This window comes from Sceloporus undulatus, chromosome 6, assembly GCF_019175285.1.
Source record: "Sceloporus undulatus isolate JIND9_A2432 ecotype Alabama chromosome 6, SceUnd_v1.1, whole genome shotgun sequence".
Lineage (NCBI taxonomy): Eukaryota > Metazoa > Chordata > Lepidosauria > Squamata > Phrynosomatidae > Sceloporus > Sceloporus undulatus.
In genome coordinates this window covers 147602532-147627905 of record NC_056527.1, presented here as the reverse complement: position 1 = coordinate 147627905, position 25374 = coordinate 147602532, and the positions used below count along the sequence as shown (strand labels likewise).

Below are 25374 nucleotides of genomic sequence, written 5' to 3'. Positions count from 1 at the left end.
TCCATGGCTCCCACTGCATTGTTCTCTCCAGAACAGGCACAGAAGGGGTCACAAAGGGAGGGTAAACCTTCTCTGGAGGGGAGAAGGCACAGGTCACAGAGACAGAGTCTGCGCTTTGCATGCCAGACTCCTGGCCCAAGCTGTGCGAATGACTAGATAGTTCAATATGAGCCTTTGTTGTTGTTAACGGCTTTCTCAATTAATGCCAACCCTATGGATGAGACATTTCCAAGGCTCCGTCCTCCACTATTCTGCTTAGGTCATGTAAACTCATATCCATGATCTCCTTAATAGAGTCCATCCATCTTGCATGTGGCCTTCCTCTCTTTCTACTTCCCTACATCCTTCCTAGCATTATTGTTTTCTCCAGTGATTCAGCCTTCTCATGATGTGTCCAACGTATGACAGTCTTAGTCTAGTCATCTTGGCTTCCAGAGAGATTTCTGGCTTGATCTGTTCTAGGACCCATTTCTTTGTCTTTTGGCCATCCATGGGATCCTCAGCACTCTTCCCCAGCACCACATCTCAAATGAATTGGTTTGCTTCCTATCTTCTTTTTTCACTGTCTAACTCTCACATCCACACATGATGATGAGGAACAGGCTTGGAGGATCCTAATATTAGTTCTCAGTTGTGTATCTTTGTATTTTAGGATCTTTTCTAGTTCTTTCATAGCCGCCCTCCCCATTCTTAACCTTCTGCTGATTTCCTAGCTACAGTCCCTGTCCTTGTCTGATCCCAGATATATGAGAACTCTTTCACTATTTTCATAGGAACCTACACAAGTTTTAAGCTCCTTAAAACTTTCTTAGGCGCTTTACAGACCGCCCGAAAAGGGCGGTCTGCCAGCGCCTCCGTTTCCACCGTCGGGAAGCCTCAACCTCCTGACGGCGAGGCTTCCTAGCAGCCGAAAAAGAAGCCCCAAAAATGGGCTTTTTGTGCCGCAGAAATGATGCCACAAGGCACCAATGGCGCACTCACAGTGTCATTTCTGTGGCGTGACATGCAGACGCTAAGCATCTGCAACGTCAAAATGGCAACGCCCGTGTAATAATAATAATAATAATAATAATAATAATGATTTATTTATAGCCCGCCCAATCACAAGGAATCTAGGCGGGTTACAACAGTAAAAAAAAAAAAAGATAATAAAATAAAATACAATAAATAAATAAATAAAATACAATAAAATTAAAGAGAGCAAAGTGAGTACATTCACAGTTAGGCCTGATGGAAGTTGGGCCTCTCTTTTTCACTCCCTCCCAGGTCTGATGATGATGTCATGGAGGGAGGGCTCTTCTTCTTGAGGCAAGGATTTTATTTTAATTAATTTTAATTTAATTCTTCTCATTAAATTTAAGAGAAGAATTGGTGGACAGAGTGACATAAGTCACAGTAAATGGGGAGTAGAACTAGGTAGGGAAGGCCTGCCGGAAGAGATCCGTCTTAAGAGCCTTCTTAAAGGCTGTAAGAGTAGAAATGTCATGGATCTCCTTCGGCAGGTCATTCCATAGCTTTGGAGCTGCGATGGAAAAGGCCCTCTGGGTGACTGAAGTTAGCCTAGATTTTATTGGCTGAAGTAGATTCTTCCCCAAGGACCTTAGAGTGCGGGACGGACAGTATGGAAGTAGGCGATCTCTTAAGTGTAGAACAGGCACCACCATTTTGTACGCGCGTGGCACGTACTAGGGTTGGGGCATGCGGAAAGGACGCCCCTTTTTAACCCAAGTATGTGTGCAGCACATACTTTCTGCCCATGCGGAACGGGCCTTAGTCCACTTTCTCCTTTAAACTTTCTCTTAGACCACTATGGTCACAGGCTCATACGGCGGACACACAAGAGAGAGCTTTCTTTGTGGTTCTCAGTCCCAATTTTACAGGAAATAAAAGAGCTGAACTAGAAGACAGTAGAAAATTATTTTTATTTACTTGCAACAATTTCTGGCAAAACCAGCTTACATTTCAAGACTGCAGCCCTTTCTCTGTGCTACACATTCCCCATTGTTTCAGTAATATGGATGAAGAAAGGGCAGTACAAAAATGTGAGAGTTTAAAAACACTGGAAGAGAGACAAGTTTGAGTTTCTTCGGGCGAGACACAAACAAATAGGATTACGGAGTTCTCTGACAACTTGACTCAGGCTTGTTGTTTGCTCACAAACAAATTCTTGGTCCTTATGCAATGACAGACGTAGCAGACGAAAACAATGAAAAGTATGAGAAAGAGAAACAGGTTTTGGAGTCCGAGGGATTTTCCCCAGGGAACACCTTCTCTGCTCAATCGCACCAGGAAAGGGAAATCTGTGCATGCTTTACTCATTTTAGCAGGGCTTGGTGCAAGGTATATTCTTGATGTGTGAACCTGATCTCTGTATAAAGAGTAGTACTGATTATTATACCAACCAGAGACTGAAAATATGTACTGTGCCACTTCAGCAAATGCTATCTGTCAAGCGCTACATCCTTTTCCTGCCTATAATGTGACAAAATAATTCATCTGTGTGACCTAGGACCTTGCCCAAATGGCTAAAGTGTTGTGGGTTATATAATACTTAAAACAGAAACCATGCATAAGATACTTGGCATATATAATATGTAAAACATTTCGGAATTCTTTACAAAAACACAATCTTTACAAAAACTGCACTGTAGAAATAAGAGGTGTGAAACAGTCACAAGAGGAAATTTGGATGGTCAACTAGGCAGGGTCCGTCCTGAATTTTTCCAATCTTCTTGCCCTATTCTGCTTTTGTACATCAGCATTGCAGGTTCAGAATTGCCCCACATAACTTTGGCTGATGAAATGCTTCTGGAGGTTTCAGTTTCCAAGTCACTACCCAATTTTTTTTAGCAAGAAAGAGTTTCCCATTCTGTTTGCCAAAGCGGTCCAAAGCATCAAGTGCGGTGGGACCAAACATAAATTCTCCCTGCAGCTGGCAAAAGAGTGAGTTGTGGGAGGGACTGACTGAACATTCTCATCCGTCTTGAGCTGGGAAGGCAACAATCCTCAACACCAATGTTATAAAGCTGAGGATATTCAGGAGAATACAGAAGAACCATTGACAAGATGAAGAATGAATGTTATGCTAAACTTACGGGTGCTGGCTGACTGGGATGAAATTCGGGAGGAGGAGGATTGGTGGCCAAATAGAATGCAATGGAGCTTTCTTGGCATTTCAGGGGGCACAGATGATGCAAGGCTATGCGAAACTGTCCTACCCTGAACCAGCTCTTCCTGAAGACAGCTTCAAAATCTGACAGCATGGGATTATCCAAGAGGTCTGTGGGTTTCAATAGAAGTTGGAAATACAGTACATGTAATAATACATGGAAAGAGGGTATCAGAATTTAAGTACAAAGTCCTTTTTTTCAAAGGGAGCAATATCAGCTGAAGTGAAAAAGCACAGGCTGGGCTATATATCTTGCCCATTTCTGGCGTCAACCTAATCTGTGGTGAGCTTGCATTGCATCCTGTGTGGCTTCCCCTGTTTGCTCTGCTGGTGGTTCTTTTCTTGTTTCACCAAACAGCAAGTGCTGCCTGATGGGAGACAAACCAACAGGCCACAAGGTTTTGGCTTAAATCGGAGTGCGCATGCACTGTACACAGGCCCCAGGGGCACAATTAAAAACAATAATTAAACTTTTTCCTTCAATTTGTTTTTGCCCCCTCACTCCTTCTGCGCAGGCAGGGTCTATTTTCACCATGTTTTGGAGAAACTTTTGATCCAGGGATGGGGAAATGTCAGAAGGTACGGAAGCTGCATTAGCTTCTCTCCCACCGAGATCATAAAAGGCCATGACCCATTCTAAATATATTCACAGATACAAACAGAACAATAGATTTAAGGGGGGAAAAAACAAAGGAGAGGTTCACCCGTCCACCCGCAAGTAATCAGCTCGTGGTTGTCTTCATTTTCTCCATGTTCACAACTTGTACCTAAGGCAACACATTTTTGCAAAGATCACAGTAATACAATAAGCAGTATCCACCTGGAATTTCCTCAGCTTCAACTTTCACCAACTTGGCAGGAGTGGAGCATCTCCCAACTTGCCATGGAATGCAGTACAAAAGAAAGGGGTGGGTGGGTGGGTGGAGACTGGTGCTGCCAAACCCCCTCCCCCAATTAAAGAATAACTCTCTCTCGTATCATATTGTTGGACTTGGTCCAATTTTATCACACTTTGCTGCCTGCCTTGACAAACCGTTTGCCACCATTTATAATAGAAATTGGCTTCTTGAGGAGCAATTGGCTTCTTGAAGAGTCCCCAAGGAGCAATAAGACAGCCAGGGGATCCAAAGGAGGAGGAGGCCATCAAACCAGAGCACCAACGGCTGTTCAGTGCAGATAGGCCCTGCCTGAACCCCTGTCTCCTCTCCTCAGGCTGCATGATGCTGACTGGGCTCATTCTGGATGAGCAACCAGACTCCTGTGTCTTTAACAGCACCAGACCAAGGAGAAATTTCCATCTTCCCTGTAACTAACCTGGTCTTTCTTGGTCATTTTAAAAGAAATTTGGGCAGAAGTGGGCATACTTGTCCTTATTCCCCTACAATGCTCCTTTAGCACCATGTGCAAAGTATACTTTACTTTTCTTGCTAAAAGCAGAGGCACTAGGACTCAGCAGAGGTGCACTTCAGGAACACTTGGACCCTTGGCAAAAAACAATTGGCTCCAGGCAGTCTCTTCACATTTCCCCCTCTGATTTTAAGTATGTGTGCAGATACTCTCAATATATGTCAATATTTGGGCTAATTTTAAACAAGCAGAGCTGAACTGGCCACCCTCAACATGGAAAATGTTGATTGCGTTTTTAATATAATCAAGGTTGGTGAAGTATCTCCCTCTTTCTCCCAGATGGAACAGCTTACACACTCGTAGGTGACGGTGATGAAAAAGAGGAGCAGGGAGAAGCTGTCGAGAGTGTGGTGTAAAATGGTGAAAATTTTAGAAAGCAAAGACTTTGCCCTATTGCTTGCTACACAGGCACTTGAAAAAGTGGGGAACTCCCAAAGAAGGAAGGAGGGAGCCTAAAACAAAACAAAAAAGGCAGCTGGACGCAAAGTCCATGAAGTGCTCTGTGCACACAGTGGAATGCAGGCAAGGTAAACAGAATTGCTTGGCCTCTGGAGTAGACAAGGGGCTTCTGCAACGAAGTGCTGAGATGTGGAAATCTGCCCTGCAGATTCCCAGCTGCCATTGCCAAACATTCAGTTTTGCTGGACTGTGAAAGTAAGAAATGTGTGAGAAGTCAAACCCCTCCAATAAAGCTTTGGTCAGGTTCCCCAAAAGAGCAGGAGCCTCTCTTCGGGTGGCTGGAGATGGTCTGGTGTTCCTTCAGCCGTCTTCTTCGTCATCACTAATGAGGTCCCTTTTGTCCGGGTTGGTTTCCCGTTCACGCAGGAAATCTTCCCGCATGGCTTCAAGTTCCATGAGTTCCAGGCGCACCTTCTCCAGGTGGCAGGCCCTCCGGTTCCTGATCTGGCGCAGAGGGAAGGGGTTCAGATCCCCAAAAGCAATACTGATCAGCTTCCTGGAAGAGAGAACAGGCGCCAAAAATGACATGCCACATTCCTCTCAGAGGGACTTGTCTGTCCTCCCACATGCATTCCAGCCGCTGTCAAATACTTCCCAAATTCCTCTCTAAAAGTCAATGGCACAATGTGTGTGTGTGTGTGTGTGTGTGTGTATGTAAGCCTTCAAGTAGCCTGTCCACTTATGGTGACTATAAATTTCATAGGGTTTTCTTAGGCAAGGAATACACAGAAGTAGTTTTTGCCAGTTCCTCTCTCTGAAATATCACCTAACAGCACCTGGTGTTTGTTGTTGTTCCCTTGTCCAAGTACTAACCAGGGCTGACCCTGATTATCTTCCAAAATCAGTTGGGATCTGATGTCTTTAGGATATGCTTCTGCCTTAAGTCATCTGTTGACTTATGTTGGCCAGTGAATAGGGTTTTTTTAGTCAAGGAATCCTCAGAGGTGGTTTTGCCAGCTTCTTCTTCTGAAATATCGCCTACAGCACTTGGTATTCCCTAGCAGTCTTCCATCCAAGTACTAACCAGGGCTTCACTTCCAAGGTTGGGTGGGATCTGGTGCCTTGAGGATTTGCTTACTTGCTTTTAAACTGGGATGGGTTGAAATCCTGGTGCTGGCAAGTGCAGAGGCCCTAGGCTTGCCCCCCCATGTGTGAACTCCCAAACAAAACATCACACAACATCCAGTAGTGAGGGGTTAAGTCTGCTCTTTCAGTGGAATTCAAAAAGGTATGCTTTCAAAGGACCAAAAGCAGGGTATAAATCCATGCAAGGTGGGAGGATGTTAAGAGCAATGGCCCTTTTTTGCTTTCCCTCTGAGATGCCTCAATTGGCATATGGCAATTAACCTAGCAGTTTGGCAAAGCATCCCCCACCTCCCAAATCCAACTCAACACAGTCTGCAGAATCAAATGCTCACCTGCTCCCAGCCTCTGGAATCTGCTGCAGATCTGAGACTTGGTGCAGTTTAATACAGAAGAACTATGACCCTGAGACATATTCAGCGCTCACTGGGCACTGCTAGTCTACAAAGCCAGCACTACTTTTCCTTAATGTTTCCTTCTGTTTCACCTCCTTTGTTTATGCTGGAAAAATTCATCTACCAGAACTAAAAAGCAACAAGATATAACGTCCTGGCTCTTGTACATGCTACACTAAATTTATTGATAAACCAAGGATGAAAGTGATTTTAAAGTGTATGATCAGAGCATGGAAATATTAACTTTTTGGACTCTGTGTGTGTGTGTGTTGTGTGACTTCAAGTCAGTTCTGTTTTGGGGGGAAATTATGGGATTTTCTTGGCAAGATTTGTTCAGAGGGGGTTTGCCACTGCTTTCTCCTGAGGTCAAGAGAGTGTGACTTGCTCAAGATCACCCAACAGGTTTCATGGCCAAGTGCCCTATTGCTTAATACCTTAATCCCATAGTCAGCATGGTCATAGGATTCTGGGAATTGTAAACCAAAGATTACCTCCAACCTTTGGGCGACACTTCCCCAAATTGACTACAGGTCCCATGAACCCTATCCAGAAAATCCAGTGGCCATGACAGCTGGGGATGATGGGTGTTATGGACTAATAAATCTGGAAAATGCCAGCTTATGGAAGTGTGGGTAGATCTGTCTGTCTGTCTGTGCCTTCAAATCACCTGTAGACTTATGGCAACCTCATGAATTTAACATGGCTTTTTTAGGCAAGAAATATTAATAGGTGGATTTGCCAGTTCCTTGCGCTGAAACAAAGCCTCCAGGACCTGGTATTCATTGGCGCTCTCTCATACATGGTCTAATCAGAGCTGACCTTGCTTAGCTTCCAAGATCAAACAGGATTTGGTAGGAGATAGGAAAGGCTTGAGGCATAACCTAAACACCTAAAGCTGTAACTAATTTTGGTCACTAGGGGGCACTGCAATTCAGCGACAGAAGCTTCATCTCAAGAGTACTGTCCACTTTACTTGTGTCTTTGCTAGGCTAGTATTAACCAAACAAGGGGAGGTGTCAAGGTTTTATCCTTCTTTTTTGGCCCTCAGGAAGAAAACAAAGCATATATTTTTATCTGCAAGGTACAAAGATGCACCACTCTATACTTTTTATTTTGGTAAGTATTTGTATTGTTAGCTCTTTTTTGAGGTTTTATTGGATAAATATGGTTGTCAGCAACCTGAAGCACTAGAAGATGTGGCCTGCATATTGTACACAGAAAAAAAACAAAACCCTGGACAGTGCAAAAGGAGCTTGCTGCTAGTTTTCTCAAAGAGGAGGAGACTTTTTAGCTAACTTTGGCTTGAATGAAATCCCACAGTGCTACTCTTGGGAATGTAATTGGGCCCCAGGCCACTGAGCTGGCTTTTACATTAACATAACCATCATTACATACACATGATCATCATAATCAACCCAACATCCATGTTCAGAAAGTGACAGGGATACAAACATGCCACCTGCTCCCATCCTGTCCTGCCCAAGTTGTAGTTGCATTTCTAGTCTGTTCAGAGGCAAGAGGCCGCTGGAGAAAAGCTCCTCTTAAGGGTGTTGCCTCCTCTATGAAATTCTCTTCAGGTACCAAACCTCAAGTTTTTCTGACAACAGATAAAAAACTTTTCAGCTGTTGGTTCAATCTGTTTAAAATACATCTACTTCTGCAGTAAGACTGCTTTCCATGTTAATTGTTTCCAACATAGTGCAGGATCCAGGAATCTTAGAACCAAAAGGTAGGGCTCAGGTTCATGTTTTTTAAAGCTGTCATTTCTTATGCAACTTAATAATACATAATTCTCTTACCTTGTTTTGAATTCTTTGCTTGACCCCTAAAACTCTTAAGCCTTCCCTTTTTATGTACAGAAGTGAGATTACTTTCTCTTAATCCATAGAATGAAGTGGATCAACTCAGAAACTTAAGCAAAATACAGCTGTGCTTCTTCCCCATGCCTCCTGCACCAACAAGTAGTTTCTGGCATCCTTACCTAGCATCAAGGACTGTGCGAGTGAAGTATCTGAGGTACTTGAATATAGACATTGAGTCTTGCAGCTTTAAGATCTCCTCCTCTTTGTATTTAAAGAGTGCCAAAGCGAACCGGAAAATCACCTAAAACATTCAAAGAACAGGTTACCCCACAAAGCAAGAAATGTTTTTTTGTGGGTTTTTCAGGCTATGGGGCCATGTTCTAGAAAATTTTCTTCCTGACGTTTCGCCAGCATCTGTGGCTGGCAACTTCAGAGAATGCTTTGCCTGGAAAAAAAATTTCCAGGCAAAGCATTCTCTAAAGATGCCAGCCACAGATGCTGGCGAAACATCAGGAAGAAATTCTGCTAGAACATGGCCACATAGCCCGAAAAATCCACAAAAAACCATGGATGCCGGCCATGAAAGCTTTCGACTTCACAGAGCAAGACATGTTTGAAGATTCCTTACATGGGAGATTCCTTACATGAACTCAAAAGGGACACCAAGGCATCATCTCCCACCAAATGAAAACTCTACTCACCCTCCCTTCTGGCTTCTCCTGCCCACACTCCACTGAACTTAATGGGACTACTATGTTCCTAGACAACCCCCATTTATTCTCAGTGAGGCTTGAGCAGGAGAAGTTCCTACGGCTCACATTGAGCTTATTGTTATTTCAAGCAGCAGGCTGCCACCTTGGATTACGAGGGCAAGGAAGTTTCCAGGGCGATGCCCCACATACCTTTGGTCCCTCATAGAGGAAGGAGTCCCAGATCTTGAAGAGGACATCGCTGACCACACTGTCTACAAACACGACAAGGAACCAGTTGAAGGTGATGAGTGAGTAGTCCACTCTGTAGTGCTCAAAGTGGGCATGGAGCCGAGGCAGCTTCTCACTCATCAGATCCTTGAAGACTCTCTGGTCGACCTTAGGAGAAGAGAGGGGATATTACTCAGGACTCAGCCTCTGCAGATATCAAGGAAGAGGTTGACTTAACTACCATGAATACTGAAGCATGAGATCCAGAAAAATACTTCCTTTGTAGAGAAATCATTCTCCTAGGGCCCTCCAGGTGTGACCAAACTGCAATTTCCGTCATCTCCAGTCATGCTGGCTGAGCTGATGGGAATTGGAGTTCAACAAGATCTAGAGGACCACAGGTTCCTGGCCTGCTGTTGAATGAGCAGGCAGGCCCAGAAGCCAAGAAAACCAAAGTTTAGAGGAGAAAGCATGGCCCCATTTATCAATGAGAAACTGTGAAAGCTGACACACTAACAAGTAATCCAATGTGCATTAAGTCTCCCATCCCACCTGCCACCCACAAGGCTAGGGCGTGGGGGTCAAAGGACTCGAAACCAATGAGGGAAAACAGTTCTGTACTGTTCTGTAAACTCTGGGGCAACAGTTAGTGAACCAGTCTCACAGGGCTGCAACGGAAGGAGAAATGAGTGAGGAAGAGAATCCTAGAATCACAGAGCTGGAAGGGGCCTCATGGGCCATCCAATTCAAACCCTGGTCAGTGTAGGATGTCCAGCTAGAAGATCTCTGGCAAGGAGCTGTCAAGCCTCTTTTTGAAGATGTCCAGTGAAAGAGACCCAACCACTTCTCTCTAGGTCCATTGCCAGACTGCTAGAATGACACAAGCTGTAGTAAGCAAGGGGTGTGCAAATTGCAACCTATAGACTGTGTGTCACCCCAGGAGTTTAAAATATGCCCTAAATGCCTTCTAAAGAGCACAGTGGGCATTCTGCCATTTTTAAAAAATCCCTTGGTCATTCTAGGCCAAGGAGAGGAATTTAAAACAACAACAACCAGGAATTAAACAGGAAATGACCTCAGGTTACTTTCTGTTGCTAAAAAAGGCTACTCCTGGGCCCAAAATGGCTTGACAAAAATGACTCCCATGCTTCTTAGAGAGTGTTAGGGAGCTTTGGGGGGCAAAAGTGCTTTTTTGATGGGGGAGGGGGTGGCCCTCCAAGTTCTCTGGGGGTATAATGTGAGCCCCAGCAAATTGTTCACCTTGCTGCAGCATATAAACTCTGCCGAGCGAAGAAAAGGTCTTTCAAGAAAGCATTAATGAAGGGTGGGGGGAGAGAAAAACCTACCTAAAATGGAGGATTGATTTATTTTATGCAAATATTTCCATCCTGCCATTTATCACTTTTGTCATCTCATGAGGCTCTTCTGCCAAGTTAGTCCTTTTATGAGCAGAAAAAACTTTCCATCAGCAGAAAAGCACCTTCATCCACTATATCATATTAATATGATGGAAAGGTCAAAAGTAATTCCCATGTGGTTCTCAAATCAGCCCAGGGCCTTTACGCTCACTGTCCAGAATAAGGACAGAGCCTATTAAATTCCTGCTGAGTACTGCCTGCACATTTTTTCCTTTGTTCCCTGTGTAAGAGGCCTATAAACCAAGTGATTACCTCCCTTTTTTCCCTTTACAAAGTAAGGTATTTGGATGAAAACTACCTTCAACTGTGGCTTTGTTTGGTTCACTTTTAATCTTGTTTCCATTCTTCATCTACCCCCTACCCCCATTTTCATAAATCTGTTCTCCTGCCTTTAATAAAATGCAGCTTAGTTCGATCTGCATATTTTTATGTCACTCCACACTTTGCTTGGCCTTTCAAAAGCAGTGGCTGCCCACAATTTCACATTTAGATGCTCACATCAAGGTTAGGTACTGTATGAAGGAAACCATAAGCCCTTCTACCGGTTCCTCTCCTGCAAGGAGATGCAGTCTCATAAGCACCGCCCAGACCCCCATCCTGTCAGGAGCTGAGCTTGCTGGTACATACCATACCTGGGATCCTAGCAGAGTTTTAGTGTAATAGTCCCGGGGCATGAAGACTTCCACTATGGTAACAAGGCACCAGAAGGCATCCTCCTGCTCCAAGTAGAGAAGTGCAATTGCCACCAGCCTGAAACAGAAAAGCAGCACCCAAACTGGTCAGGAAAGATGCCAGTCAGGCAGCCATTTGAGCAACTGAATGGACCCAAAGCATTCATCTGAGCCCAATAGGCAATAAGCTTCCAGATGGTAAGCAGTCTATTCAGCAGGTAACAGTACTTGGCCTGCCATGCTCTTTGTCTGGTTTGTATCTGGCTTCATCTAGTTCTCCTTCTTTGGAAGTTTTTAATTAGAGGCTGGATGGCCATCTGTTGGGGATGCTTTGATTGTGAGTTCCTGAATGGCAGAATGGGGTTGGACTGGATAGCCCTCAACATCTCTTCCAACTCTATGATTCTATGTGTCTATATGTGCCTTCAAATTGCCTGCTGTCGTATGGTGACCCCATTAATTCCCTATTTCAAGGAGATAAATCAACTTCTCTACTAGTTCCATTAAAGAGAACAAAGGCCTGTTACAGACTGCCAAAATAAAGCTGCTTCAGGTCTCTTTGGAGGTATGCTATTTAAATGATGCATGGGTCCTAAGAGTCTGGAGGCTGCGCCAAAGCCACACTCCATTCCTAAGCACTGGAGTGCAGCTTTGGTGCAGCTTCTGGATTCTTAGAATGCATGCATCGTTTAAACAGCATACCTCCAAAGAGACCCGAAGCAGCTTTATTTTGGCAGTTTGTAACAGGCCAAAGATACAAAAACAGAGAAGGGAGATTTAAAAAGAAGGTACAAATCTCTGAAGAAAACAAAGTTAGAAGGAAAAAGAATAAACTTTAGGAAGGCAGAAAAAGACTAAAATTGAGTAAGAATAAGAGGGAAAATACCTTTAATTAATTAATATCTTGCCCTTTTCTCCAATAGGAGACACATGTCAACAGAAAGAGAGATCACTCTGTCCTGGGCAAAGGAAGGGAAGGAAACTGGAAGGAGGGTCTGGAGGAAGCAGCTTATCAGGAAAGCTTTGGGTCACGCGATTCCTTGCCTCTGTCTGGCCAGTGATGGAAGCAACCCAAACTGTGTGGATTCATCCTTCTGCTGACCAGAGCAGGACACTGATGGGTGTCTGGGCCACAGAAGGGCAGCAAAGAATGCTGCTTTGCTCTTGCATTTTCCAGTGTGTGCTCTTGCAACAGGGCTGTAGAAGGCAAAATGAGAGCAGTGCCCTCCCAAATAAGAATTCTGCCCCAAATAAATTTTCCTACAGTCCCCCAATTTCTACCATTATAGAGAGACACTGGGAACTCTTCTGTTTGTGGTTTTAGCATTGCCTTGGTTGCTCTGCCTGACCCTTTTCTTTGAATACTTAAACTGTAGTTGTAAAGGCTCAACTGAAGTTTCATGTTACTACAGTGCTAGGTGTTTGTCCTCCAAATTTTCATTTGGAGGACAGAAATCTTATTTTAGCTTACAGTTGTAAACCGCTTAGACACTGTTAGTTCAGTATGAAGTGGTATATAAATGAAGCTGTTTGTTTGTTTTATTGGGGGGCAGAAAAAGGGAAAGTGCAAGGCAGTGCTCCCTACCACTGTGTTGCACTCTCCCTTTTTCTGTCCACCTCCTGCTCCAGCCCAGCTCCATGAAGAAAATGTTCCTCTTCCCCAGATCTGTCTGCTAGGAAGAAACTATAGGCTCTTCTAAAAGGAGGCCATGCTGTGAAGCAAAACTCCTGGTTTCAAAGTAGAATTACATGTCTATATATCCACATTGTTAAGATAACCGACAGCACAATTCCACAAAACAAAACAAAACAAAACCAGGATTGCATGACATGGAATTAAATCAAAGCTCGTATAATACAGTAGTTCAAACTTAACTAAGACTGGATCTCTCCCCCTCATGCACATGCACACAGATACATACACTCCCCTCCATGCTGGATGTGTAAGATCAGCTTGTTAACACAAGCCATCACCCCACTCACAAGTGACCAACAAATTCCTGGCATGAAATTATGACATTTAAGAGAGTGCCTTCTACCTGTTTAGACCCTGGCAATATCCTATGTCTGGATTCCGCCAAGAAAAGGCAAGCAACACATTCCGCAGCTTCTGGATGCCTTCAGAAGTGGGAGAGGAGTAATGCTTATTGTTGGGCAAAGTCCGCAGCAGGTCAAGCTCAATCTGCTTGGAGGCTGGGTTCTGTTTCTTGAGGGCATTCTGGAGCAGGCCTTGGAAGTAGCCTGGGTCTGCACTGTCCTTGAACTTCTTCACGTGGAGCCCGACACACCATTTCCATATCTGGGAGCGATGGGTGTGTGGGATCCCAGAGCGAATGAGATTCTTCAGTTCCAGGGAGCGTATCATCTCCCTGTTCACAGTGCCAGCCAAGTAATTCTCCCACTTCACCCCTGTGGACATCTCCTGGTGCTCAGTAAGGGACAGGGATTTCAAGTCCAAGGCCCGCACCTTTGCAACCAGCTTCTCTTCCTCATCGTCCTCAGGGACTGTTTGGAAGCCATAAATATCATATTCACTGTAAAAAAAAAAAGTGGCATCTGAAATTGTAAAGGTTAATTTCCAGACACCCTGGAGCTCATCTTTTTGTTCTGGACTAGTCCCCTGAAAACCTCTCCAAATCTCAACTCAGCCCTTGAGCTTCAAAAGATTCCCCACCCTTGCCTTTAGGGATTAGATTACATCTCTACCCATCAAAAGACTCTTTATCATATCTTGTAACATCTAACCAGAGTAGCCATGTCCCTAATTTAACAGTCTGCTGACTGTACAAATAAAATCGACAGATCCCCCACATTTAGGGTTGCCATAACCCAGCTGGGGGCGGGACAATCCCGGGTTTTGACCACTAGGTGGCGTCCCTGTCACGGGTCAAGGAGGTTGCCTTTGCGGGCCCTTGCAGAGCTGCACGCAGGGCTAATGAGGAGGACTTCCTCCTCCTGAGGCTGGGTCCAGGCCTGAGCCTGTGAGCACTGGCAGGGGGCGGGGCTGTTCCAGCCCCAATCTGCCCCCATTGGCCAGGCAGGCTCAGGAGGAGGAGCTCCTCCTCTGTTGGGCTGGGTTGCAGCCAGAGGGGAAAGGAAAGGGCCATTTCCTTTGCCCTTTTTTGGCGCCAGGGAGGAGGAAGAAGTACTGTATGTATTTTTAAACTGTATTTTTTAAACTGTATTTTTAAAGTGCATTTTTAAAGTGCCTTTTCTGTGTATTTTTGGTGCTTTTAATGCTAACAATTCTCCCTTGCTTTGACAATGATAGTGTGGTGGTGGTGATGATGATGATGATGATGTGATATGAGTCAGCTTCTGAAGCTGAGAGAGTGTCACCTTCCAAATTGTGGTTTTGGTGTATTTTTTGTGCTTTTAATGCTAACAAGTCTCCCTTGTTGTGACGATGGTGATGATGATGATGGAGATATTGATATCAGCAAGCCTTTCAGGCATGGCCAATGTTAGTAGCTCTGATTTTTACAAACTCATGCGCAGTGAAGAAAAACCAAAGTCTCTTGACCAAGTACACACCTCTGAGAAGTACACTTGGTGAAAGAAACCTGAAACGGCAAATCCACTTCTTGTGAAACCACCTTGACATGTTCAATATGCATAGCCATGTTAAACCATGCTAAGTGTTAAACCCAAGGAGTTTGGTTATGCAATAAGCCTCTGAAATATGCAAGAGGCCATGTTCATTAAGGCCATGTGAAATGCCCAAATGTGCTGTCGTGTGTGTTTTGGAATGGAGGGGGGTGGTTTGGGCAGAAAGGGAAGTCCATTTCTGCCATCTGTCTAGGAATAATGCCCAAATGTCCTCCATTTTGAGCATGCCTAAGAAACATGCATTTATATTAACATTTTTAAAAAGCATCAATTTTTTTCGCATGTCCTCCATTTAAAAAAACAGTGTCCTACATTTGAAAATGTTGTCCTACATTTGTCCCGGTTTGGAGGTCCTGACTTATGGCAACCCTACCCACATTGGAAGCGCTGATTTGCAGAGGCAAGCATGCAGCTCAAGGCAATGTTACAAAGAACGTGGCTACCCTGCAGCCTGCCTTTTCCAGCACTGCCTTTCCAAATAGCTGCCACTGATTTATCTTCATTTTTGTTTGCCATTTCCTCATTTTATAATTACAGGATTATTAAGTTAAGCACTTACAAAGCGATTAAACAACAGACATGTTCTGAGTAAGACAGCATGTCTGATTGGGCAAATGTTGATTAAGATAAAACGCTGGTACACTTACCCCAGCAAAAGGTTTGTTCTAAAAGCAGCAATGGAATCAGGGAGTGGGAGGGTTCTTACTGGTCAATTAATCCAGCCTCATGATTAAGGTAGGAAATCCTAGCCTAGGAGGGAACTATTGCTGTGCAGTAGATCAGCACATTCCAGCAACAACATGGGAAGACTGCCTGTGGCCTTTTTATTCTTTTTGGAGTCCAACTCCCATCATCCCTGATCCCTGGCCCTGCTGGCAGGAACACAAATCAGAGTCTAATAACGTCTGGAGGGCCACATGTTACCTCCCTCCACTTTACACTAGTATCTTTGTTACTATTCCAACAATTCTAGGGTGATGCTACTATTATCCTAACAAATGTTAAGCTAGTATTATTCTGTCTGTTTTCACTGCTTGTTTTTAAAAGTTTCTATCTATATATTGCTTTACATTTTTTTTATTTGTTGTGTATTGCTTTGGGTGCTCTGGAAGGCTGAGGAAATATATAAATGCTTTAAATCCATCCCTCCATCTATTCATCCAGGACACTGGTTGAATTCACAACTGCAGTGGATTTACAAAGATTTCTCATTTTACTTTCTTTGCAGCTGTGCTCTAGCAACTCTTGGGGGAAATGAAGCGGTGTTGTGAAGTTACACCAGGTATAAAGTTATCAAGAGCATGCATTTACCTGACCATGTGAGGTTTGAAGTAAGTTTGCTCCGGGTGCTCATTAGTGTCCACTCTTAAGGCATCTTCCAGAAGCTGGGCAACAACATCATCATGAGGATTCTGTTCCTCTGAGCAAACGGGGGTCTTCATTTCTTGAAGCAAAATCAGGTACTTACTTTCTGTTTGACAGAGTTTGGCTTCTAGGCTTGTATACTGCACAAAATACACCAAGATACTGTTTCAATCAGGCATCTGAAGAAACATTTTTGTGATGTACACTCAGGCATTTTAACTTACTCATGACTGGTGTGTGGGGGCGAGTGTGTGCATGTAAACAGTTCATTTAACTATATCTCATGTTCCCAACAACAACCAAGACTTGTGGTACAGTATTATGTTATAAAGACAATATTATGTTCTTCTTTCTATAAACCAAGAATGGTCAAGAGTAATTTCTTAACCTTGAAAGCAAAATGCTGGAACTGTGTTCATACTGCATTGCCTGTAACAGATATTATACAATGTGATACACTCATTTCGGCTTGAAAAATTAATTTCTGGTACAACATTTTTTAAAACTTTCTCTTATTTGAACTTCAGACATTTCATGAAAACGAAAGGTTCAAAATGACCAGCTGTCTGACCTTTGCCATCAAGTCTCTTTCTCGGTTTTCAGCATTTCTTCGTAAGGCAGAAAGTTCCAAGATCTCCTTATTTAAAAATTTATTCTGGGTTTTATAACCCTGAAGACTGTCCTGTCAACAAAACAAGAACTGGATGAATACAGAAATACAGTACTGAAAATAAATAAATAAATAAAAGGAATCCATAAGTGCAGATAGTTCCAACAACTACGTCACTTCAAACACTGAGGCCTGTTACAGACTGCCAAAATAAAGCTGCTTCGGGTCTCTTTGGAGGTATGCTGTTTAAATGGTGCACGCATCCTAAGAATCCGGAAGCTGCACCAAAGCTGCACTCCAGTGCTTAGGAATGGAGTGTGGCTTTGGCACGACCTCTGGACTCTTAGGACCCATGCATCATTTAAATAGCATACCTCCAAAGAGACTCGAAGCAGCTTTATTTTGGCAGTCTGTAACATGCCTGAATCTCTTTCCAGAATTAGGGAGCAAAAAAGCCACTTGTGACAGAAAGCTGTAAGTAAGAATTCTCTTTTAAATCATTTGCTACAGAATTTTCTTCAGCTGATTTCGCTTTAATTCAATATTTTAATTTGGTCCTTTGAGTCCATTGGTTGTCAATTAAGGCAGCGCCATTCTCTTTCACATTTCTAATAGTAAACTATACATGCTCCCATGCAACTGATTAACACACACAGTGCCACACAATCACCTGCATATTTCTGTTCCATAAACCCTTTCAGTTTTCATCACCTGCTGGAATGCAAAAATCAAGGTTCGCATCATTTCTCAGTTGAGATGCACTGGCACGGTTTGGCAATCAAGAGTATCGCCACAGGTTCACATACTTCGTCCTCTCTTACGCGCACATTCACTCCTGTGTGTCCTAGTTTGTGCCAACTACAGCTTGCAGTGGCTCCCAAATTAGCAAGCTATAGATAGTGCCTTGCTTCCAAACCATGGTACAAGGTGATTTTGCAAAATTTGAAGGCAAGATGCCAGCTCTAGTTTGCCAACACAGGTGTCATGGCAAATCACAATTAGCAAAAGAACACAACAAAAACAAAGCAAATGCCAATAAAAGATGACAGAATTCACATGCAAGAAAAGAATGAAAGAACCCACGAGGACACCTGAACTGAGTCTGTAAGTTTAACTTCCCCATTTGTATTTGCTGTTATGACTCCCAGCCAAGGTAAGCTGTAAACAACTATTCACTGAAAGAGCCATGGTTATAAGAATTCTTTATCTTGTCATGGAGACACACATGCCATAGTTACTTGAGCAAGTGGGAATAAGAAACATGACAAAAGCATCTTCCAGTGGCTTTTTAAAGTCTGTTGTGTAGTGGATGCTTAGGAAAGGTACAAAGGAGATCCTTGGGAGATTAAATCAGCCATAACTCAAAGAGTTATGTGGAGGAACTTCCTCCCTGCCACCTGAAATAACACAAAAACTGCTTGTGCAAAAGAAAGCCTGACCACTTGCATCCCAGAAGCTCCAGGCCCATACTTTCAATCTGTCGAGCTCCTGGAGTTCTCTGTTCATGGAGGAAGACAAGGAGAGCTGGGCGGATCCACCCTGAGACGACGCCTGGTCCTCGCATTCGCTCAGCTCCCTGGACAGTTTCATGATCACCTCGTCCTTGGCTTGGATGGTCTCCATGAGCATGCTGAGCTGCTCATTGAGCTCGCCCACTTTGTTCTTCAGGTTCTTGACTTCCTGCTGCAGGCTGTCCTTTTCCAGAGTCAGTTTTTCCAGCTGGTTGTTGAGGCCTAAGATTTGATTGTCCTTCTGGTGAAGCAGCTCCAGCTTGTCTTTTGGACCCCCATCACAGAAGCGCCCTGCAAAGTATTTGTCATACTGGGAAGACCTGACGGTCTGCTGCAGAAGCCGCACAAGTTCCTATAAGGTAAAAAAGAACAGATGCTGGGTGCTAGGAAAGACTGAATTCTGAAGGACATGAAAATGATGACACTGTTTAAATACTTGAAGGGGGGTCATACTGAAGATGAAGCAAGAGCCCAAAACAATGGATGCAAGCTACAGGAAAAGCGATTCCACCTCAACATTAGGAGGAACTTCCTGACAGCTATTCAATGGTGGAAGACACTCCCTCGGAGAGTGGTGGTTTCCTTCTTTGGAGGTTTTTAAACAGAGGCTGGATGGCCATCTGTCTCTCTCCTGCTACTCTTCTTCATTGGCATGCAAGACCAGTTACCTTTTGGCTAGACAGTTCCTTCTTGAGCCCCTCCAACTCCTCTTGTTGGCTTTGAAACTTCAGCTGCATCTCAGTAGCAAACTTGTTTCCATTCCACTCCATAGAAGACTCCATGCTGTTCCGGTTTTTGCTGGTTCCAATAATTTCTTTCAGAGGACGCCTGGCTTTGTGTGGAATGCGGCCAAAATCAAATGGAAAGGTTGAACTAGTCACACCTGTAGAAGGAGATACAAATTTTCCTAGTTCAGATCAAACTGACCTAATTTTCAGTTTGTTACACTACATGCCTGCACTTGATCACCAGACCAAGGCAGAACCAAATAAAAACATTTTCAGGTTGCTTAACTGTAAGTCGCTTTATGTTTCCTTTTTAAATACTGAAGCAATGAGACCAGGCATAGTCATGATAGCATTATATTACAAAACAACAAGGATTTGAGCCAGTGAAGCCCAAATTTCCTTCTCCAGAACAACCACAAGACATTGCAAAGAATTCTGATCATTTGGAAGACCTTCCAAATTTAGAGAATGTATTCAGGAGAAGCCATGTTGGCCGTGCAGCAAAATACAACCTAAATGCACATTGCAGTGATATCTTTTTTCATCCAACCAATAGAGGCAAAATACATTATGCTAGCTTCTAGAGCTCATTAGGCAAAGATATTTAAAATAACATTGGAGAAGAAAACTAACAGATTAAGATCAGTTTCTAAGAGGAGAGGTGCTGGTGTGGGAAGAGACAACATTGGGAAAAGTTTGGACAATCACGTTTTGCCTTATTAAGCCAAAATATGAAGAAATCCTTTGCTTGGTTTGCAGCCATCTCATGGTGGGAGCAAAAGAACTACAAAGTTTTCAATTAACTACCCTTTGCCATTTTGTCTGAAGTAGAAATCTGCAGTTAACAGCTTTAGAAAAAGTGAGGCTATTAAACCATAGTCAGAAATTTAACATCAGGCTTTTTTCCAGATTTGCTACTCAGAGTTTCTACATTCAGAAAGATCACCAGATGAAGACTTCTTGATTTGTTTGCTTGCTGGAAGGGAGGCACAAAAGGGCTGCATGCACAGTTGAGCCAAGTCAACAGAATGTGGTCAAGTGTTGGCTCTTTCCAAAGAAGACCTGGGCCTTCTGATGCAACAATCGCAGCACAGGAAGGAGCTGTACTGCTGGAACAGCTCCAGCTGCAAACATGAGCCTGGGAAGAGACCTTCAGGGAAGATGCCAGAAGAGAAACCATACTGGGGTGCAGACCTTTATCTTGGGAGTCTCAGAATAATGGTCACTCCACATCCATAGGAAAGGGTTTGAAGTGGCCTGTACCAGCAGTCTGTAAATAAAAATACCTGTAGTTTAAAAACAGAAACTACTGAGGCGTGAAAATCCTTCAGCACCTTTGCTGGGTTCAGCTGCAAGCTTCCTCTTCTCCTCTTGAGCCATTGATTCCTCCAAATCCTTTGAAGTGGGATCCAGCATTTCCCACTCCTCAGTATAGAAAACACTCTTGCGGTTTTCACTGCTTCCTTTTCCAGTTCTCAGTGAAGATACAGAATTCCTGTACAGTACAGAAAGTAAAAATGTTTATGCTAATGTGGTTTTACATCCTGAAGACAAGGTAATTATTTTGCAATCTTTATGCAAACAAATGTTGTGTGTCATTTAAAAAAAGCATACAGTTGCTGCAGAGATAATGGAAGACAAAGCAGTCATATTTCCAAGGTCCATTTTCTACTGCTTCCAAACTCCTTCAGAGCAGGAAACCTCGGAGTATATCACACGGAGGTTTTGGGGGATTTTTGGGACTCAGATCTGACGTGACTGCCGGTCCAACAATGCGGATTCACGTCATAATGTGAATGTGTTATCAGACATGATTCTTTTCTATGGGTGCTCCTTCCGTGGCGCTTCCGCAGTGACTCCTCATTTTGGTGAAATCAGAAAAAAAGTGAACTCACAGAATTCGCATTTAAGCTCACTTCAATTTCACTCTGAATTGGTCTGGTGTGGAAGATCACTCCGATGTCGCCCCCCTTGGCCCCCTGGTGTGGTAATAATAATAATAACTTTTATTTGTGTTTCCTTGCCTCTCCCATTGGATTGAAGCGAGGTTACAGACTAATTAAAAAACCATTACACAATCTCATAAAAACAAGATAAACTCCAATATAAAATTCTACAAACTCTATGGACAACATACAGCAGGGAATCAATTGCATCGAAAATACTATTCATTCTACAGAGGGGAAGGCTTGACAAAAGAGAAAGGTTTTGAGTCTCTTTTTAAATTATTCCAGGGGGTTCATAAGACAGAGCTCCTCGGGAAGACTATTCCAGATCTGTGGGGCTGCTACAGAAAAAGGCCATCTGGGATGTGGAGACATATCTGGAAGATGGTATTTCCAACGGGTTCTTCCTGGATGTTCTAAGTGTGCGGGGCAGATTATATGGGGAGATGCGGTCCCTCAAGTAACTCGGGCCCAAGCCATGTAGGGCTTTATAGGTAATAACCAACACCTTGTATTGCACTCGGAAGCAAATGGGCAGCCAGTGGAGATCTTTCAAGATCGGTGTTATATAGTCAAACCTGGATGCACCGGTGACCAACCTGGCTGCCATGTTTTGTACTAACTGAAGCTTCCGGGCTTGGTACAAGGGTAGCCCCATGTAGAGCGCATTACAGAAGTCTAAGTGAGAGGTTACCAGAGCATTACCACAGTTTCAAGGTCCCTTTGTCCCAGGTAGGGTCGCAGCTGGCGTATCAACCAAAGCTGATAGCAAGCACTTCTGAGATGTCAACTGCAGGGACGAGTCCAGAAAAACTCCTAAGCTGCGAACTTCGTCCTTCAGGGGAAGTGTGACCCCATTCAGGACAGGTGGATAAATTTCCTTCCCTGGGCCTGGGGAACTTATCACTAGTACTTCCGTTTTCTTTGGATTCAGACTGAGTTTGTTTTCCCTCATCCAGCCCATTACCGACTTCAGGCAGGCATTCAGAGGAGAGATGCCATCCCTAGACACTGCAGCAGTCGGAGACACAGAGAAGCATATTTGGGTGTCATCGGTATACTGATAACACCCCATGCCTCCGGATGATCTCTCCCAGTGGTTTCATGTAAATGTTAAAGTGAGGGACAAAATAGCTCCCTGAGGGACCCCAGATGTTAGTTCCCTCTTAAAGGAGCAAGTGTCCCCCAACTGCACCATCTGGAGTCTGCCCGAGAGATAGGAACGGAACCACTGTAACACAGTGCCCCCAATGCCCACTCCCTCAGGTGTTCCAGAAGGATACCGTGGTCAATGGTATCAAAAGCCGCTGAGATGTCCAAAAGCACCAACAAGGTCACACTTCCCCTGTCGATGCCCAGATGGAGATCATTGACTAAGGAGACCATGGCAGTCTCAACTCCATATCCCGATCTGAAGCCAGTTTGAAATGGGCCCAGATAATCGGTTTCATCCAAGATTGCTTGGAGTTGGAAGGCAACCGCTCTCTCAATCACCTTACCTAAATGTAATACAATGTGCACTCACTCCGCTTTGCGTGAATCTGCATCACGTGACTTGCCTTGGATTCGATTCCCCTCGATTCGGAAGGGCAACCAGTTGTGATAAAACATTCACGTTACGACGTGAATTCGCATAGCTGAACCAGGAGTCACCTCATATCTGAGCTCCAATAACCTCCGTGGGATATACTCCCTAGTTAAAGAAGGTGACCACACGGAAAAGTTTTCCAAAGTTTGCCAAAACATATTTAAGCACTGAACTTGTACCTTCATCATGTTAAAATGAGTTCTCATGAGGCTGTACCACATCATAGAGAGGCATAGTAGACCAGTATACTTTGCTCTCTGCATTAATGTCTCAGTTCTGCTGCTCCTTCTCTCCATACACCAGATTCACATGCATTTTTTCAGTTTCTTGAGCAGTGCAAACTTTCATTTGCAGCAACCTATATGGTTTGTCTTTGCCCTTCAAACTAAAATTTGAACCCAAATGGAAGATGAAGGGGGCAGGGTCAGGGTGAGAGGCTTGACTCTATAGCTTATTCTCTAGTTCTTCAACAGTACCTAAGATGCTTAGAAGTCTTGCAATGTTTTTAAAATTAAACTGAAAACCAAGATTCATCAAAGTACTATATTCTACACAAAAAAAACAAGCTTGGCAAATTAATCCCTATAATCCACATATTTCCTGTTGAACTACAAACTGGAAGCCTTATCGTAATTTTCAAGTCTGTATTCAACATGGCAAAGTCACTCTTCTACTTCTAAAAAGTATACAAAGCAGCAGTACAAAAATTGGGACTTCTAAACAGTGAAAAAACTTATTAAAGGACAACTTCATAAAGACTACATATGAGGGATCTAGACAAAAGAGGCAAAATGTACAACTGGTTAACTCCATACTTAAAGTAAAAGTTCAAGTTGCAAAACTTCAGGCTGGGATTACAGCACTCAGAGTTTACTGGAGTTCAGCATACTTTTAAAGACAGACTGTCTTCCAGCTCCACAGTTTCCAGGGGGTTTACCAGGAGGGATGAGCTCTAAGCAATCATGTGCTCCAACAAACACAACAACCAATGTTTCCTCATTTGGCACACATGATGCCATATATATGCGAAGCATGCTCTTGATAAGAGCCATCACCCTTTTCACTCCACATCTGTTACGGATTTCTTACAACTGCTCAGCAGCTGTTACAACATATGAAGGCAGCCTTATCGTCTAGTTCTCCACAGAGAAACATCCAGAGCATGTGACAAAACTGCTGCATTTCTGAAGGAGAAGGCCTGATACTGTGGGGAAACAGCAAAGAAGGGGGAACTCAGTACAGTCAGATGTTGCTCCTAACAGTTGCTTCTGCTACTTTAGTCAGATCATGAGGATTTCCTTTACCAGGTCTAAAGAAGGAGGCAGCAGCCTCTCCCCTTGCCTTGCCAACCAAGGAGTGCAAATCCCATGCCGACAAAAAATAGTAACAAAGATGTCGGATGACTATCTTGTGCCCTACACAGCAGGGAGGGAATGATGTGGGGGCCAGTGACCTGTGTCCCATCTGAAAACCCTTGGGCCACAGTAGTTCCAAATCCCTGTTTTCCTCTACAGTCTGTCTCAAAGTGGTGACAAGAAGTGATCCCACATCATTTCATGTCACCATTTTGAGAGGGACTGCAGGGGAAAATGGGGATATTTGTGGGTAGTACAGAGTTCTGGGGTGTTTATGGAGGATGAGTGGGGATATTTTTATATGCTTGGGGGATTTCTTCATGATTGGGAGGCAGGAATTGCCCCAAATCACACTGAGACATGAGGACTTGGGGGCCCACAAAATAGGGTTCCACTATGCCCGCTCCTCACAAATTACTCACACAACCAGTAAGGCACATGTCAACACAAACTGGCATGGAGCAGAGAAGCACCTGGTGCTGAAGTGCCTTTGCTTAGTTAATATTTACCTTTATGGTTCAGTGTTACATCTGAAGCGGATCTTAGGGTTAAAAGTATTTAAATCAGGAGCACAACACTCAAAACTGTCACACGGGAGAAATAGCTGTAGAAGAAGAAATGATTCAGAGTTTTCTATGAACTGTTTACAAGGGTGAGTCCAGAAGCCACAGGGGACATTTTCAGTGGTCAAACTGAGAAGTACAGTGGAGACCTTAGAGAGTATTTGGAACTATAAGCCCAGCATTATTATTCTTTTAAAAGCCTTTCTGTGCAACTCAATAGTGGGACTGGGGTTGGGGTGGGTGGGAAGGGGGAAATATCAGTCATACTCACTGAAGTGACCAAAAGGATGTGGGTCTAATTTTTCCAGAGCTACCAAGGCAACCACTGGTGTGCATATGCGCTGGTCTATAATTATCTGGAAAAAGAACTAGGAGATGCAGCCTTCCAAGTACTGAAGAGTCTGTCACCCCTTGGAAATGGACCCATCTATGCTGAAGCCATACAGAAAGGGTTCTGTTCCAGGGCAGCCTTTCAGAAGCCATGAAAGGCTACTGAGCATGGATTGTTGAGAAAGGAAACATGAAAGAACTAGAGGTCAGACAAGACAGGGCTGTTGCCAAAAGCTGGCCAAGGTCAAAACAGTGATTTCAGCCGCTCAGCAGGCCTTGCAATGGTTACAATATGCCTTTCAAAAGGAGAATGCACAAAGGCTGGGGTGTCTTTTTGCACTTGTAGCAAAATCTGTGTTTCAACTATCTGTGTTCTGGATCTTTTAAACATGAGTCATCAAAGCAATGGAGTTTGTGTGTCTCTTCCAAAGGACAAAAGAAAAAG

The 25374-nt window shown here is 43.7% G+C and overlaps 3 protein-coding genes across 5 annotated transcripts in view; 1 reads left to right on the top strand and 2 right to left on the bottom strand.

The window, feature by feature from the left end:
* Positions 1 to 25374, bottom strand: part of MINDY2 (MINDY lysine 48 deubiquitinase 2) — a 689230-nt gene that overhangs the window by 449953 nt on the left and 213903 nt on the right. The gene's annotated exons all lie outside the window — the stretch shown is intronic.
* The window catches only part of MYO1E (myosin IE), a 568767-nt gene that overhangs the window by 434389 nt on the left and 109004 nt on the right, over positions 1 to 25374 (top strand). The window lies entirely within an intron of this gene.
* Positions 1904 to 20664, bottom strand: TBC1D2B (TBC1 domain family member 2B). 2 transcript variants are annotated; one of them, XM_042471381.1, is made up of 10 exons: positions 20482 to 20664; positions 19088 to 19302; positions 18379 to 18771; positions 16870 to 16980; positions 16245 to 16438; positions 13364 to 13858; positions 11286 to 11403; positions 9218 to 9403; positions 8495 to 8616; positions 1904 to 5531 (listed from the first exon to the last, which is right to left on the bottom strand). In XM_042471381.1, exons 1-10 carry the CDS (start codon positions 20561 to 20563, stop codon positions 5336 to 5338), a joined length of 2112 nt encoding a protein of 703 aa, XP_042327315.1. In that variant the 5' UTR covers positions 20564 to 20664; the 3' UTR covers positions 1904 to 5335. The 2 variants fall into 2 exon arrangements, with proteins under 2 accessions (XP_042327315.1, XP_042327316.1); XM_042471382.1 differs by having other exon boundaries at positions 20434 to 20552.